General features: G+C 46.0%; 1 protein-coding gene across 3 annotated transcripts in view; it reads right to left on the minus strand.

Annotated features, from left to right (window-relative positions):
- Nucleotides 1–17,779, minus strand: part of LOC144165309 (carboxypeptidase Q-like) — a 57,313-nt gene that overhangs the window by 14,040 nt on the left and 25,494 nt on the right. The window contains exons 2-3 of one of the 3 annotated variants that reach the window (XM_077695430.1): nucleotides 14,235–14,378; nucleotides 3,398–3,919 (exon numbers count right to left, since the gene is read on the minus strand). In XM_077695430.1, coding sequence (XP_077551556.1) covers nucleotides 3,398–3,898 — 501 coding nt within the window. In that variant the 5' untranslated portion in view covers nucleotides 3,899–3,919; nucleotides 14,235–14,378. Of the gene's footprint in view, nucleotides 1–3,397; nucleotides 3,920–14,230; nucleotides 14,379–17,779 lie in introns of all 3 variants that reach the window. The other 2 variants (XM_077695431.1, XM_077695429.1) reach the window with 2 other exon arrangements.

Below are 17,779 nucleotides of genomic sequence, written 5' to 3' on the forward strand. Positions count from 1 at the left end.
ACCCGTGGCTAAGCCTCAGTGGCTAAGGCTTTGTGCTGCTGAGCCCGCGGACACGGGTTTAATTCCCTGCCGCAGCGGCTGCTTTTCGCGAAAAGCGAAGACGCCTGTTTGCTCGAAATTTAGGCGCACTTTAGAGATGCCCAGGTGGCCGAATTATTCCTGAGCCCTCCACTACGGCGCGCCTCATCGCCTGTGTACCGTCGGCGCGTTAAACCTCATAATTATTCAGTTCTATTAATTATTCAGTTAATAATTATTCATAACTAGTCGAATCATTGCTGTTGTAATCCGTGTTTAGTTAATTTTTACGTGAAGAAAATGGCAAACTGCGCACGTGAATTTTAATGGCACCCCTTAACGTTGCTCATTTCAGCGCTCAAGGTTGTTGCAACGTTGTTACAATGTTGCAGCGCTCAAGGTTGTAAGATAAGACAAAGGGCTTGTTAGTTTGTTCTGGCTGTATTTGTCGTAGTTGTTTCAGCGTTCAAGGTTGTAAGATAAGACAAAGGGCTTGTTACTTTGTTCTGGCTGTATTTGGCATAGTTGTTTCAGCGTTCAAGGTTGTAAGATAAGATAAAGGGCTTGTTACTTTGTTCTGGCTGTATTTGTCGTAGTGGTCATTTTTACCTACAGTTTCAAAGCTTTTGATCATTAGTCTTGCTCGGTGACTGCCAGCCCCCCTTTATAGTGGGCCAGACGAATGTATTTATTGCACAATAATTTTCTTGATTCACACTTCAGCCGGCGTTTCTGTGCCTGCACCCCTCTACAGTGGTCTTCATTCTATTACTCCGCCACTTATAATTCCCCTAACACTTCCTTCCAAACTGCACTTCTTTATTTTAATTTCAAGTACGATCTGTCGACCTACTTATTGTCTTTTCTCAATCAATTGCTTGCTTCTTCCATTAGTTCACCTGTAAGAGCGGCACCTGCTATCTTTACTTCTATGGCTGTTTGGGCTGATCGAAGTTTCGTTTCAGTACCCCGAGTATCGGTTCAGCATTGATTGATTGATTGATTGATTGATTGATTGATTGATTGATTGATTGATTGATTGTAGGGTTTAATGCGCCGACGCCTTGCAGACGGTGAGGCGCACCGTAGTGGAGGGCTCCGGATTAATTTCGACCACCTGGGGATCTTTAACGTGCGCCCAAATCTCGTACACACGGGCGTTTTTGCTTTTCGCCTCCATCAGAAAAGCAGCCGCCGCGGTCGGGAGTCGAACCCGCGTCCTCATGCTCAGCTGTATCGGGTCAGTAGATAATTAACGGCAGCAAGCTATGATATTTAAGCGAGGCTCTGTATGTCTCCCTGCTGGTGCCGTTCGTCTCGCAAAACGTACTGCAAGAAAGACAACTTTACGCGATGGGTTTTACAAAGCAACGAAGATGATAAACGAAGACACAGCAAGCACCTCAAGAAAAAAAAAACGCTTCCAATGGTCGGAATCAAACCTGGGTCCCTTGCGATTGCAAAACCGACGTCTATCCGACAGTGTCATTCCAACACGGTTGAAGCAGTTTGGATTTCTGACTTTTACTTTGAATATGGTTGCATGGGAGAATAGCTTGGCGTTTTAATTGCCTTTCTCTTAAGAAATAGGCTTTGACATTTGAGCAGTTCTTCCCATTCACTTCCGCAGACATTAACAGAACATTTTAGTTTATTTATCTTGACCGCTTTCCTCACCGTAAGTACTAGAGCCTGAGGCTACTTTGCGCAAATGCCCTTTTTGGATATCACCGTAATGACAACCACAACGCTTTTGCCGCGCCATTAGTGCTCGCTAGACGCAGCAACGCACTAATTCATTGTGAATGCATAACTAATGTTACGCCCTGTAGATAAAAAAAAAACTTCACGTGTATCTTCAGAAATCTGAACGCAGCTTACAAGTCACACTTTCACGGCGCCTGTTATAAGCGGTGTAGTCAAAGCCCAGTAGTCAGACATTTTCAGCGCTGAAGGCGACGATTGATTGGTTACGGGGGTTCAACGCGCCGACGCTTCAATGACGATGAGGCACGGCGTAGATGGCTCCGGATTAATTTTAACCACGTGGGGATCTTTAGCGTGCGCCGAAACATCGAACACACAGGCGTTTTTTTTTTCTCGCCCTCATCAGAAAAGTGGACGCCACAGCCGCTTAAGGCCACGAAAACCATTGGCCATACTAACATCGTGAAGCCTAACACGTCATCTTTTCTCTCACGCGATGATAGAAACAGTCAGCACTTCAGTACGTCACGTAATTACTGCATCGGAGCACGAGCGTTCATTCCCGCACAGGAGTTCCGTATTCTTCACGGAGGCGATGCACGAGAACAGCATCAGTAGCAATTGACGATGTGCGTTCCATCGGCTTCTAGAGCCATGGCTACGGCACTGCTATTTTAATGGTGCAGTTTGAGAGATGGTCTGGTGTCTTTTGCTAAGGGACGGATGAATTCCCGCTCACCGCGTAAAACGTAGTTTTAGCAGAATTAACGCACGCAATGGTTTTGAAAAAAAAAACGTAATGATATCGTACTCCAACCTTCTGTAAACGCCAGACAGTGTGCAACGGAGAGTTAGAAGCAGTATAGAGGAAATAGAGGGGCTGAAATATATGAAAGCACATCATTTGCATTTCTCGAGGCGCCAGGGGCTTGCAACTTCCTGAGTTGCGGTCACCTGAAGCTGCGTCTCAACGATTTTGCGGAACACGTGGTTGTGGACTAAGACGTGACTGCTTTTTTGGCACGTGAGCCACGAGATCACCAGATGCAGCGTGGATTTCCCAAGAGTACAAATCACCGCCATTAAGAGCCAGCGCGTGCCTCAGCCGTGACTTTTTATTTATTTAAACGCCCAAGCATGCGCATTCTTTGTTCGTTTTACCTACTCGTAGGGTTTAGGACGCATTGCGGCTGTCCAAGTGCACTGCACTACAGTGCCATCATTGACCAACTCCACGTTCAGAACGGGTGCCGAGAACAGCGGTAAAATTTTCATGAACCGGTTTGCTGTAGCATGCGATGTACAATATCTCCTCACCTGCTAATTACACATGATTGCGGCTGTCTTTGCTGTTCAAGTAGTGAACCATCTCAACTTGGTCCAGGCCACCTTCGAACGTGCGGAAACGCACGAACACAGAAAATCTGTCACGTGGTATCAGACGGGTTACGCTCACCTAAAACAGAACCGAATGGTCTTCTCCCATAGCTGACCTGACCTTGTAGCAACCCCAAGCAGCATTTAGTGACCCTTGAGTGCCCTTGAAGCAGCCCCGTCACGTGCCATTTAGGACCAAGGTTTCACAACGCTGGGCTGTGGCGCCTGCATTTTCTAATCAAAGTTTAAGAAAGGATGACACGACGTCCAAAACTTGGATAACATGTTTACCCACCTTGGCAGCGTTCGCTTGAAGGTCGTCGAAGCAATTGACAACAAACACGGGTGCCTCGATTCCTTCGGCTGGCGTCGCAATGCTGCCGCCGAGACCCAGGATGTCCATCTTCTTGACCCTTGGCTTCACTATCCAGGCCTCCTCGTGCCCTCTTCGCCAGTCCACCACGGTGGCGTTTTCCGTGTGCACGAAATCAAGTCCCTCTTTTCGAAGCTTTTCGAACATGTAGTCGATAGAGTTTTCCAGGACCTGGCTCCCCGACGGCCTAGCGCCGAAGGTGTCTACGAACTTCGCCAGTTCATCGTACGTCACGTTCTGTTCGGCTCCCCGCAAAACGGTGTCGATTATTTTGTTGACCACAGGCGCGTAACTTCGAATCTCCTTCACCAGTCTTTCGGGAAGCACGCGGCTAGCGTCACATGTGTAGTCCTCGCCGGTAACCAAAAGCACCGTAGCGTGAATCACAAGCAGGACACACGAAAGGAGTTGCAGCCGCCTCATTTCCACTTTTCGTAGGCAGGCCTGGGAGAAAAAAAGCCGCATATAAATGGTTTGAGCACAGGTGGAAATCCCTTTACGCCTTCGCATAATTCTGGGAATACGAACATCTAACGCTCAAGGCCATACTTGAGGTCTTAGCAAGGAAGGAATCACGTCAGTAGCTGCCACGCATAGTGCTCCGTCGTTAACCCCCAGATAAAGGTCGGCGGCCTTTCACTCCCCGTCACACGTGAATAGCACGACGATTGGCTCTTCACCTGGTTTATGTGTAATCACCGATTGGTAGCCCAACTGTGCTTCCAGCATTATTACCTGCGGCGGTTCAATTTAGAAAATCGTCCGGGCTACAAAACGCCGTTACGAGAGGTCGCAGTTAGCGATCTTGGGCGCCGTTATGATTCGGTGAGACTTGGTGGGGTGGGAAATTGATTCTGTGACCGATGCGACAAGGAATGTATCATCGCTAGCCTTTCCTGGAACCGGATTTTTTTCCTCAGGGGAAGAGGGGGGGGATCCCCTCAAAATCGCTAGGTTCCAGCGATGTGATAATCTCGTGCCGTCTCCTTTACAGCACGAGCGGAAGAGCTAGAATCAACTCAGACGCGAATGTTTTGGAACTGCAGTTCCAAACTGCAGTGTTTTGGAACTGCAGTTTTGGAACTAGGCCCAACTGCACAATACGTTACGTGATGCTAGTGATTTTGCACTCAACAAAATTCCCCGCAGCACTTGCGCATGCTTATGTGCTTTAAAATCGGTCGCCTGGCTTTACTGATGAAAGGCTCCTGAACTGCTACAAAGAATCTGCGTCTCTTTCTTCGTTTTCGTTTATTCGTCTTTTGGAGCGAGTCACTTCAACAACCAAACTGGCGTACTCAACAGCTTCCCTAGATTCACAGTCCTGAATGGCTCATGGGAACCTCTTCTACTCACGTGCAATCACGTTCACGTGCTGCGCTGCATCTATAACGTCTCCGAGTGCAGTATAAATTTTTGTGAATCAGGCACGTTAGCCCCCTCTCCCAGTCCCCTCCCCCCCCGACCAAAGTGCCGATTACCTGACCTTTCCCAACAGTAGGTATGTGCTACAAAGGCAACAATGGGAACTGTTCTTCCACCGTTGCCAATGTGAATGCAATGTGAATGCATGTGAATGCCTGGAGCTTTTTCCTTAAATTGCACGCACATACACACTCAGTTGAAAGCGGATGCAAGAAAGGGGAGTGTTTCTTTCCAGGGGGTGGCAAGCACTTGAGGTCATAGCGCGCATGTCCCTGCATTGTTGGGCTGCATTATATTTGCAGGATCTTCTCGAGAGGACCATACGTTTGGAACTTCCGCTACATCCACAGGACATTTGTTTTCTGAGCGTGAACAATAAGGAAGAGCGTTCACTACTATTTGATCTATTTAGCTCGCCCTCAAGCGCATCACGCCCTCAACAGTTCCCCCTTAACAGTTCACGGTTAGCCTGACTAAGGTGCTACAGGTGCGAGACCAGCAAAGCAGTATTTTCTGGAAAGTACTTCGCAGTTTGTTGAAGAACAGAGGTCGAAAACCGAATCTCAGATTCACATAGCTGTCGAGGGGTGAGCCACTTACGGCTCTTGAGGAATTTTGAATGACATCGTCTTTCGACGACATTTGTAGCGCAGTGGGCAGACACGCGGCCCATCTTTCTTCTGTAGTTTTGTGTGCCACTTTATATGAAACACATTAAATAAAGAAAAAAAGCAGGGATAGCGTGGTGGTAACTCAATGGGCTCCTACTATGGAGACCCGCCTTTGAGCTCAATGCGAACTAAAATGTATTTTAATGGGACAGCCGTAAAAGGCTCATTGAGCGAGAAAGGCTGCGTCCAGCAATCATATCTGAGAACAACTCATTCGGAAGCGTTCCAGTGCTCGAGTTCTATATCCCGAAGTGTTCCAAAGCGCGAGGTTGAACTTGATTTAGCGAGAGGTACTCGTTGCCGCCAGTATACCGCAAATGGAGGGAGGGGAAGAAGTAGCGAAATGTTTCATCGCCGACAACTGTCCCATTTCGCGGTTTCATTAACGAGTGGCGCCGCAACTAATAGGAATAGATCGAAGCATTTCTAAAGAGTTAAAGTGGTTTGCAAAGAAAAGCGGTTCCTGCGGTAAGATTGCAAAGCCCTTATACAACGCTAGACAAAACATTGTGTCTCAGGTGTTCATCTGAGGACTCGCGTATTTGTATTCACAAGCCACAAGAAGTTCTTAAGTGGCCTCACAATTTCTGTTTACTTTTTACTCAAGGCTTCCGCCTTAAAATAAAACTCGCTCAGCGTTGTGTTGATTAGCTGCCCATCCGCTGCCTTTTTGTTCATCGTCCATGAAAGCTGAACGCCGTACATCGGAACCTCCCGTTCACCAAGATTTTGCTGTACGTTTTTAGTACACGAGTAAATCAATCCGTCACTCTCCACTACGATAGCCACAGTATCAACTATCATATTTTAAAGAATACTTCGGTGATTTAATGGTCGCTCGACTACCTCACTTGTTTACTCAATGCCTTTACATTCTCTTCAGCCAGAGTAACATGGAGGAAAAGAACTCAAAAGACTCCTGTGCGGGGCTTGGTAGTGCTATGGGTGTGAGCAAAACTAGCGGAGGAGAAGGGGAGTACGGCTAATTCCGAACAGATTTCGTAGCGTCCGCAGGTTTCTTAATCATTCGCGTGCCCAACGTGCGTGATCAGGTGCTTTATGAATGAAAATACCGGCGAAAACTGCAAGAAGCACTAACACATAATGGAACAAACATCCGCTCATCCCGGGAGGGGCTTCACAAGAAGTCACATCAGGGCCTCTCCTGCGTATTCCTGCTTCCATGAGTGTATAAATGTCGTGAGCACCTGGCGAAAAAATTATGTACAACTGAAAACCAACAAAACATTAAAGAAGAACTTGACAACAAGATGAGTTCACAAATTCCGCTCACTTGCTAAGTTTCTGCCATTTATTTTCGCATTCGTTGTTGGGCACATGCAATAGAGGCATAGAGGGCACGCGGTTACTTTGGTGTATACGCGCATTTAAAGCGCCGTCACCGCGATCTCCCATAACCCCGAACATCTCGACAATGTCAATTTTTGTGAGTTGTAAATACACTTTTCTATAGTATAAAGAAGTGCACCCGAAACTGATAGACACCCTTGTTCTGTGGTACAGCGCAAGATATTCTTAACCAGATTCTCAGCAAAGAGCAGACGATGAGTTTGTTCGCAGTCTTTTCTTGTGTGTGTTGTTGGCTCTGGTTCTTCGCGCCTCACAGCTTCTGCAGCGCGGCACAATCCCATTTTACAGCGAAGCTGCTAATCCCTCGTTGTTCGGGAAATGTCGTGCCGTAAACAAAAACCTTAGGCAGGGTAAAGTAGTTCTCGCTCAAGACACCGAGCGCATGTGTCAAGCTAGACAGGACCCAGCATTTCCCGCCACAGAGGCTCAGCGCAATCGTTTTTTGCTATCAGGCATACAGCATAGAGTCCAGTATTCGTTAAAAATCACAAAACAAACATCGAAATCACATGATAGATGATAGGGCGCCTGTGAACAGTGGGATCCCCCTATGTGTTCCTGGTAAAGACTAGGGCTGCGTTCCTATTCCCGGATAGCTTGGAAGACCGCTTACGAAGCAATTACACGTCTAAAGGAATAAAATTGGAACGGCGCAGGGATACCGAACGCAACACCAACGCAGACGATAACCTCGTGCAGACATTTTGAGTAACGCAAGCCACAGGCTTCATAAACTATATAACTGTTAATATTACAACCATTATAAGATTTAAAAATTTATCAAATTGAACTTCACCATTAGCAAATTATACTAACCATTTCAGTAAAAGAACAAGTGCTTTTCTTACAACATTATTACGCAAAAAGGTGGTGCTGGCGCCACTTTTAGTTTAGACAAGAAGGTAGCCTGCATCGTCCCTGACTTCTTTAATGCCATCTCCTCTAAGCAATCTTCGGTGACTGCTTCGTTCGAATTGGAACGGCGCTTAAGAAGGTGGGTCGTCCGCGAAGACGGCAGCGAAGCCGCCTAAGGGGGAAATTGGAACGCACCCTAAGTTTTCAGCTGTTCGCGAAAAGGCGGGGGTCGTCATTCGAGGGCCAGAGTATGCGTCAGGCTCTGCCGTCAGAAAAGTCGAGCGCAAGTGATAAGTCCGCCGAAGTTCGCGCACTACAAAGATAAACCCAGAGTCCTCCAGTCTTCTCGGAAACTGAAGGAAACGCCCTTCTTCGTACGGGAAGACTATTCAGCACGCGTGCGCCTCGTAAGGCAAAAGTTATACTCTTTTGGGCAGCAAAGTAACGCAACCTTCAAAATCCGCTTTGACAAACTGTCAATTGATAAGAAACAATACACCTACGATGCAATGACCGATTCCGTTGTTGAACTAACCACATAGCAGTTGCCACGTGCCCACAAGTCCGCTCTCCCCCGTGCTAACGTTCCAAGCAAACCTTTCAAAGCCATTTCAGCTTTCCATAATGCAACTGTAATGCTTACTAACGTCCGGAGCTACCTGCCCAAAAGAGAAACCGTTGAAGCTCTACTGGAAGATAACAGTACTGATCTCGCGATATTTACTGAATCTTGGCTTAATCCGGACATTCAGGATAACGAACTACTTTCCGCGAAATCTTCGTACTGTATTCGCAGGCAAGATAGGCTGGGGCGCCGGGGAGGAGGGGTTGTGGCGCTTGTAAAGCCTAGTTTGCCTTCCTCTAGAATTGATGTAGAATGCCGTCATGAAATCCTGTGCGTAAATCTAACTTTTCCAACTAGTAAAACAGTACTAATCGCATGTTATCGAGCACCCGACTCTGACGATAAATTCACACAAGACCTCTACTCTATTGTCTTAGACTTAACTTCTCGCTTTCCCCGTTCGAACTTCTTGTTGTGTGGCGACTTCAATTTCCCAGACATTGATTGGGTTAACCTGGCCGCTCACTCACGCCTTTCAAAAAAGTTTCTTGATTTGTGCCTTATGTTTAATTTTGCCCAAATGGTTACGATGCCCACTCGTGGTGCCAACATACTCGATTTAGTTTTGGTCTCAACGCCCGATCTTGTAAACTCAATTCAATGCGTCGATGGTATCAGTGACCATAAGATTTTATTACTTGGCCTTTCCATTCCTATCCCTACCCGGCAACCTCTCAATAAGTACATCCGCGATTATAACAAAGCCAATTTTTCCAAAATTAATAAAGAACTAGCGGATTTCTATGAAACGTTTTTTCATTCTGCTGCTTCGAGAACAGTCGAACAAAACTGGGTGTTATTTAAAAACAAATTGCTGTCCCTAATTGATAGACATGTACCACTAATCTGTATTCGCGGGGATGCCGAAAGACCATGGTACTCTAATTCTCTGAGAAGACTGTCAAAAAAGAAAAAACGCCTCTTCAGAGAAGCCAAATTATCGAAATCCCCTGGTAAATGGGAAAGGTATCGCACATGCTTGCGCGAGTACACTTCACTGTTAAGGAATGCAAAAAGGCAATTTTTTGGTCATGATCTCCTCGGCATCCTGCGCGACAACCCACAAAAAGTTTGGAAGTATTTGGCTCCTAAACACAGCGCTGCTCAAAACTTGCCGTTTACTAATCCCGATGGTTCGGCCGTTTCCGCCACTGACTCCGCCGAAATCATGAATTCCCATTTTTCATCTATATTCACGCATGAACCCACCACCGATATTCCGTCCTTGCCGCCCAGAGACTTCCCGCAGATGCCACGCATTTTTGTTACAAGCGAAGGAATTGCGAAACTAATCGACAACCTTAAATTCTCGAGTGCCCCTGGCCCAGACAATATACCCGCTAAAATTCTGAAAAGCACAAAAATATTATCCAGTCTTATCCTGCAATTCATTTTTAACCAATCCCTTGACACTGGTTTTATTCCAGAAGACTGGAAAATAAGTAAAGTCACCCCCGTGCCCAAATCCGGAAACCTTTCAGACCCCTCAAACTATCGTCCTATTTCGTTAACATGCATTGCCTGCAAGCTGTTAGAACATCTAATATACTCCCACATCGCAACTCATCTCGACCGAAATTCCTTCTTTTTTCCTAACCAGCACGGGTTCCGGCGTGGGCTGTCGTGCGAGACACAGCTGTACAAATTTTCTACTGATCTTCATTTTAACCTGGACTCTTCTTTTCAAACAGATGTAATATACCTCGACTTCTCCAAAGCTTTCGACCGTGTTCCCCACCGGCGTCTAATAAGTGAACTTTCTTGTCTCAGCATTGACCCCTTAGCCCTATCTTGGATTAAAAATTTTCTTACCGGTCGTGTTCAGTTTACTGTAGTCGCGAATAATGAATCAACCCGTGTTGATGTAGTTTCCGGTGTACCGCAAGGTTCCGTTCTTGGGCCTATTTTGTTTATAATATTTATTAATGATATCCCAGACGAAATTTCATCTACCATCCGCCTTTTTGCAGACGATTGTGTACTTGACCGTCGCATTTCATGTTGTACTGACCAAATTGCACTGCAGAATGACTTGTCTACCATAAATAAATGGTGTTCGCGGTGGCTACTGCAGCTTAATACAAAGAAATGTAAATTCATGCACGTTTCGCGCAAGCGCACTAACTTTTCCTTTCAGTATTCTGTGAACTTCCAACCCTTAACCCAGGTCGACTCGTATCGTTATCTTGGCGTAACCATATCAAGTAAACTAACATGGTCCGATCATATAGAACAACTAGTCGCTGCTTCAGCAAAATCACTGGGCTACATCAAAAGATCCCTTACGTTCTGCCCACCGCAAATCCGAAAATTAGCTTACGAAACCTTCACGCGTACTAAACTTGAATATGCGTCTGCTATTTGGAACCCTCACCAAAATTACCTAATCAACGCATTAGAAGCAATCCAAAATCGCGCTGCCAGATTTATCACCTCACAATACAGTCCTCGCTTAAGTATTACCACTATTAAACTATCCCTCAACCTCCCTCCCCTAGAAATTCGCCGCAAGGTCACTCGGCTCTGCCTTCTGCACAAACTATACTATAATTTCCCTTCACAACGCAATACCGTTCTTCTCCCTCCCGCCCGTTCATCGCGTCGCCTCTTTAACTCTCTCAGTTTACAGCGCTTACATGGTTCAACTAACGCTTTCAATAAAGCCTTTTTACCTTCAGCCATTGAAGACTGGAATAACCTGCCTGAATCCATAGTGCACGAACAAAACCCATTAAAATTTAAACAGCTAATCACAAATCATTTGATTTGTTAGTAAATTTACAATTGTTGCCGTTTTCTCCCATGTGTACTTATTTCCTTCTGTTGACACTGTTTTTATCATGTAGTTCACTCACGATTATGCTTTGTACCATTGACAATCATGCATCTGTGGAATTGTGCTTTGCCTCCCCCCTTATGTAATACCCCGCAAGGGGCCTTTAAGGGTTCAATAAATGATGATGATGATGAAACGATGAGGAACATTTTATACCCTATGACATCAGTATGTGTAATGGTTCACAAAAGTATCGCTGAACATCCACTTTCGCAGAGTGGGATGGCGGCAGTTTTCTGAATGATCGATTCATACGTGCCGTCGCACTGCTGCCGTCTGTTTGTACGCTTGGGCGCAACTATACATAGCAAGAGCATAGCGGCAGCTTGGTTACTGGAGGCTGAGCTTTCACGGTATTGCTAACTCCGCAAGGTGTGCGGTGTGCAAAGAAATTTGTACGTACTTGTAGGGGAAAAGTTGGCCAACTAACCACGGAAAGCAGTTTCATTTTTGTGCGTTGAGTAAGTTCTTTTCCGTATCACTGCAATTTCTACCACTCACGGCATGCGCCACATGGAAGTTCAGACATGTGTGTTTTTACATCCGTAAATATAAATGAGCCGAATAGGCAACAGCTGGCAACGCGGAACACGCATACAAGGTCGCCCGCTACAGTATGCTCGTAACGCTTTGCTGCAGCTGTTTCGTAGCAGGCCTAAACATGCGAGAGAGATGACGGGCAGAGTTTACTTGTGCTACAGCCGTTGAGATTCAAAAAATGTCTCTTGAGAAAGGCGGAAGAGTTTGGCATGCAGTGGAAATTAAAGCCCTCAGAATAGAACCCAGCACTCCATTAATACACTTAAAGGTGATGCCATATAGCGCACGGTATTGCAACCCCTGCGCTTTGTTGCTGTAAGGGACCTCACAGATGGCGGCTCATCATCATCATCACCAGCCTATCTACGCTCACTGAAGGGCAAAGGCCTCTTCCATTAATCTTCAATTATGTCGGTCCTGTGCTAACTGCTACCAATTTATTCCCTCAAAATTCTTGATCTCATCGGCTCATCTAACTTTCTGCCACCCCGTGCACGCTTTCATTATTACGGATCCACTCGTTACGCTTAATGACCAACGGTTATCTTGCCTTCGCACTACATGCCCCGCCCACGTCCATTTCTGCTTAATTTTTACTAATATGTGCTTAACACGCGTTTGTTCCCTGACCCACTCCGCTCTCCTCTTGTCCCTGAATGTTACACCTATCATCTTCCGTTCTATTGCTCGGTGTCGTCCTCAGTTTAAGTTGAATCCTCTTAGTAAGCCTCAAAGTTTCTGCCCCGTTGGTGAGTACTGGTAAGATGCAGCTGTCATACACTTTCTTCTTCAGGTACAATGGTAGGCTGCCATTCATTGTATGAGAATGCCTGCCGAATGCACTCCACCCCATTCTTATCCTTCCAATTATCTCTGCCTCATGGTTGAGATCAGGGGTCACAATTTGGCCTAAGTAGATAAGTTTACCACTTCCGCTGCCTCGCCACCTATCTCAAACCGCTGTGCTCTCTGGGGGTTATTGATCATTACCTTAGATTAATGCATATTAATTTTCAGGCCCACAGTGCTGCTCTGTTTGTCCACTGCGGTAAGCATGCTTTGCAATTCGTCCCCCGAGTGACTTAGCAAGGCAATGTCCTCAGCAAATATGAGGTTATTGACGTATTCTCCATTAACTCTTACTCCCACCTGTTCCCAATCCATACTTCTGAAGATTTTTAGTAAACATGCTGTGAATAACATTTGAGAGATTGTGTCTCCTTGTCTGACGCCCTTCCTTATAGGTATTTTTCTGCTCTCCTTATGGAGGTCCATGGCTGGTAGTAAGCTTCAAATCTGGAGACGTACTAACAGTAAACTGCGCGAGCTGATAATCAAAACTGTAAGCTGCCATTTTTCATCTGTCAGTATTTACAGATTGTTGTAACGCGATTTCTTTTGAAGCGCTAACACCCTTTCAAGCGGAATAACACAAAATCATTGATAGATATGTTACGGCCTGTAAGAGGTGTAACCAGCGAAAGCTCTTTGTGCCTTCGGGACGGCCATGCGATATCGTATGTGCAATAAACTTGAAATGTCATTCAACTGGCACTGATTTGCCCTGTATGAATGCCATGAGTATGTTTTTAGGAACCGCTACGAGTGGCGCAAATTGATCCTTCGAGTGGAGTTGGTGTATGAAAACGAAGTCGCAGCGCTCCAACACTTCCTAAGAAAACTGCAGCTTGAGCCGACGTTGGAGCATCGCGATGCCTACCTCCTTGTGCGTGGATTAAAGCAGCACTTCCGGCCGTTCGGGAAAAAACACGAAGAGCGCGTTTTTAATAAATGTTTCACCCGATGGCATCTACAGAAGAGGTACAGCGGGACAGCTATGAAACTGTTGTTGTCCTATGTGGAACACTTATTACGCATAGGTACAGGTTTTTGGTGCGCCTGTGTTACATGAATATAAAATTTACCCGAAGCAATTGTCAGTGAGCGTGATTCACAAAAACTCCGTCAGCAATTAGCAGCTCAGTTCTGCGCATAATTACTTTTTTCCTTCCTAGCTTTATGTGACCGCCTATACCCATCTCTATGTGCCTTTTTTTCTGCATTGTCGATCTCCAGGGTGGGCTTTGTGTACCAAGTAACACTGAAAAATGTGAAATAAACCTTTTGTGCCACTACTTGCCAATCATGTGCATTCTAATTTTGAACTACGTTTTTATTACCTTCTTTGCTGACCCCCCTCCTTGCGCCATACCCCGCAAGGGGCTCTACGGGGAAAGTAAATGATAAATGATGATGAACCCTGAACTACATTTGTGCTTGAGACGGCCAAAAAATGCCCTAGACGTCTGGGGCATCTGTCGGTTATGAGGACTAAAATTGCTTGGAGCCCATAAGTGTTCATAATGGTCCCTGCAATTACAACAAAGAAAACGCGGTAGAAAGCACTCGAATACACAATAAAACACGTTTACCTACTTGCACGGACTGCAGGTATCCGTCAACTCCGGGACCTGGGACAGCTGTACATCCACGGGACGACTACAGGCTAAAGCACACCACGCGGCTTTGTTCTCGGCGACAGAACACAACCCAACGGTGCCCTTTCTGACCACGCAGTACCTGCGCGAGCGTGTGTGAGACAAGATCGCTGACGAGGCACATATAAAACCCGTCTCAACTGCCTGGCACGAGCGGAAGCAGTCCAGAGTGCCAGCAAAGAAAAGTGTATGTTAGTCACGCGCTGCCTGCCGGCCTCTGTCGCGCGCGAAGGTCGGCGGAGAGCTTCAATCTCCGTCCTTGGCGGGAAAAAGTGATTACAAAGCCAACAAACAGGCTTCTACAGCCGCCGTCTCTTTGCAGACGCTGTTTAATTAAGGGCTTATGATTGTGTCTTTGCAAATGATGCTGACAGCTGTTGCTCCTTTCGTTTAACCACAAGGAAACTGCGGACGGCTCACATTTAGGTGCAGAGAAGCATTTAATGCCCCAGAGTGAACCCCAAATCTACTTCTTACAAAGTCGAAGCCTCTGCCGCAAAAACGTATGGCACGTTGGGAACGGACGCAATAGGTTATTTCAGGCGCTTTGACAACGTGAAAATCTGCCGCAAGTAGTGTAGACAAGCGTTTTTTTAATGCGAAGGCATTACAAGACCCATTCAGCAAAATTCCGACATCGACGCTTTAGACAGCGAAGCGGGTTCTTGGGAAGCATTCGACAGCACGTGGCGTTCCACAGCGTCAGCTTAAACACGTCAGTAGCGAAACGTGGCCGTCAACGGCAGTACACCGCGGAGAGAAAGAACGTAGCAAAAACGAGCGAAGAAACAAGAAGCGAACTGCAAAGGACTCAGCAACACTTCCGATAAACACTTTCACGGTTTCCTCCGCTTCTGGAAGCATTGTAGAGGCTATAGTTATCTCCAACACGGAGCGGCACTGCGTGATTAGCTCGTCGCAGCAGATACTCCATATGACCCGCCGCGGTGGCTCAGTGGCTAAGGCTTCCTGTTGCTGAGCACGAGGACGAGGGTTCGATTCCCGGCCACTGCGGCCGCTTTTCTGATGGAGGTGAAAATCAAACAACGCCCGTATGTACGAGATTTCGGCCCTCGTTAAAGAACCCCGGGTGGTCACACTTAATCACGTGGTGCAGGCTGGGAACCTCTTTCCTTCTCACACTCATTCACTCACTTAATCCGGGGCCCTCCACTACGGCGTGCGTAGTGGCACGCCGTAGTGGAGGGCCCTGGATTGGAGGATAGCCACACTAAACCCTACAATCAATCATATCACAATCAATCAATCAATAAATCAATCAATCAATCAATCAATCAATCAATCACATCACATCACAATAAAAAAATCAATCAATCAATCAAGATACTGCATCCGTTTCTGTTTTGTTTTTGTGGCTTTCTTCTTAAAGTGGCTACCGAATGCGTTCATTTCTCCAACAGAAGCAAAGCCGGCCAATAGCCGCTATACCACTGTAATGACGCAATTCCAGCGTTCGAAGATCGCGAAAACGAGTAAACAGAGAAAAATCTTTCGAGCAAGTTTTTAAGTTATCTGATGGCCCTAGAGCCGCAATTTGTGGTAAAGGTATTTTGTGACCCCCTAATCTAAGTACTGGATGTCTTCATTGACTACGTTGTGCAAGAATTTATGATTTCGAAAAAAAACGTTGAATGAAAGTGCGGCGTGGCCCCCTTAAACGCGCCAGTAGCGTAATGCGGCCGTCAACGCCAGCACACCGCGGATGAAGGGAGTGGAACAACGGAGTCAAACAGCGAAGAGACAAGCAGCGAACGTCACCGCCGTCGTCGCCTCTCCCATTACTCGGCGGTATAGGTGCAACAGTGCACTGGTGCCACAGAGTTTCATACTAATATACTTTCTTGAACCCTGGGACAACAACAATGACTCATCTTTAGGGACAAAACCTCATGTGCGTTTTTTGCGAGATTCAGCACTAGACAAAGCTTTGTAATTCTTCCATTGTGTGCATGGCTACGTCTGTACGCGTTTGCGTCGCCATGTACGTTTTCACTCCTTCTTGTTAGGCGCTCTGCGCTTCCTTAGCTCCATTCGCTCTATTTTTTTCTTTTACTTAACTTTATTTCGAGTTTGTTTTCCTGAATTTCATTGCGCGCCATTTTTTATTTACCTTTTGTTTTCTCTCTAATATTGCTTTCCCGATCTCTCACATTCACTTCACTGCATTGTAATCACCCTCATCAGGCGTAGCAAGCACTGCCGCTAGCAGAGCTGACCTCTCCAGCCCACATTAAAGAGTTCTCTCTCTATATATATACTAGTATGAAACTTTATGACTGGTGCAACGCGTAGGAGGCAGATTGAAGCTGCATTCGCAAAATAGAGCGCCTAAAGCAGGAAGATTAGCCCTTTACAACGCAAGGCCAAAGCAAAACGCCTTGAGCCCGCTCTACATTGTGCGAATTTACGTGCAAATTCTCAGCTGTGGCGCAGCTTGTTCAGCAAAGCAATCTATTTCCGTTGCTGCCGAAGCTGCGAAAAGGGGTCGCTTTGCCGCCTGCTGCCCATTCGCAGGCAATTTCGCACAATGTAGAGCGGACTTGAGGCGTTCTACTAAGCATTTATGCTTTCGCCTTACAAACCATAATAAATAGTCAGATGTCCGGTGTTTTTTTGATCACTGCAGCGCTGGCGTGTAGCGTGGAGGGCACATTTGCTTTATGTGCTCCGTTTATCTTGGTGATTATTCGCGAATTTTCTACGGAGAGATTTTTTTTGCGCTTCTTTTCGAAAGCATCTTTAATTTCACTGGATTTTCGGTGATCTTAATGTTGGGGGAAAACTGAGGCAACTCTCTGTCGAATGCAAACACCCTTAAAGGAGCCATGAAGAGAAAATACAACTTCGTTTAATTTGAAAGAACTAGGATTGGGTATCTCGCTCAGCTGCATTACAGCCACAAAAGATGTTTTTTTAACGAAAAAAAAGCAAGACGTATTTAAAAACTTTCAAATTTGACGTCATACGGGCCAACAACAAAACATAATTTTTAGTGCGTAAACTGCATGCTAGCATTCAAGTGATGCGGTCAAATTGAACTAGAGGCCCCATTACATACGTCCAGTCATGTGTCGTCGCGACAGGTCATTTAGGCGGTCGCCAATCGCACAAACAAGGTTCCGTGACGTCATAGAAAAGTTGCGAGAAATTGGCGAGGGGGTCGCGACTGCTTCACACATTTTCTTTCATATCTCCGTTATTTGTTGGAAGATTGCGATGATATTGGTATCATTGTTATCGGGACTAAGCAGTCTTTTTCATAAACCCAACTTGTATTTTGTCTTCATGGCTCCTTTAAACGAGTTTCATCACCTTTGGTGAGGGCGATGGATAAGTACACTTATCTAAGGTTTCACACGAAAGTTATCTACTTCAATCACAGTCTGAAAAAGACATTTGTTGTCAGCAAGAGCGGAAGCTTGGGCGAGTTGGTTATATACCGTGGTGGTGAGAAGTATGAAC

This window comes from Haemaphysalis longicornis, unplaced genomic scaffold, assembly GCF_048455015.1.
Source record: "Haemaphysalis longicornis isolate Haplotype H1 unplaced genomic scaffold, Haemaphysalis longicornis Haplotype H1 scaffold_14, whole genome shotgun sequence".
Classification (NCBI taxonomy): Eukaryota; Metazoa; Arthropoda; class Arachnida; order Ixodida; family Ixodidae; genus Haemaphysalis; species Haemaphysalis longicornis.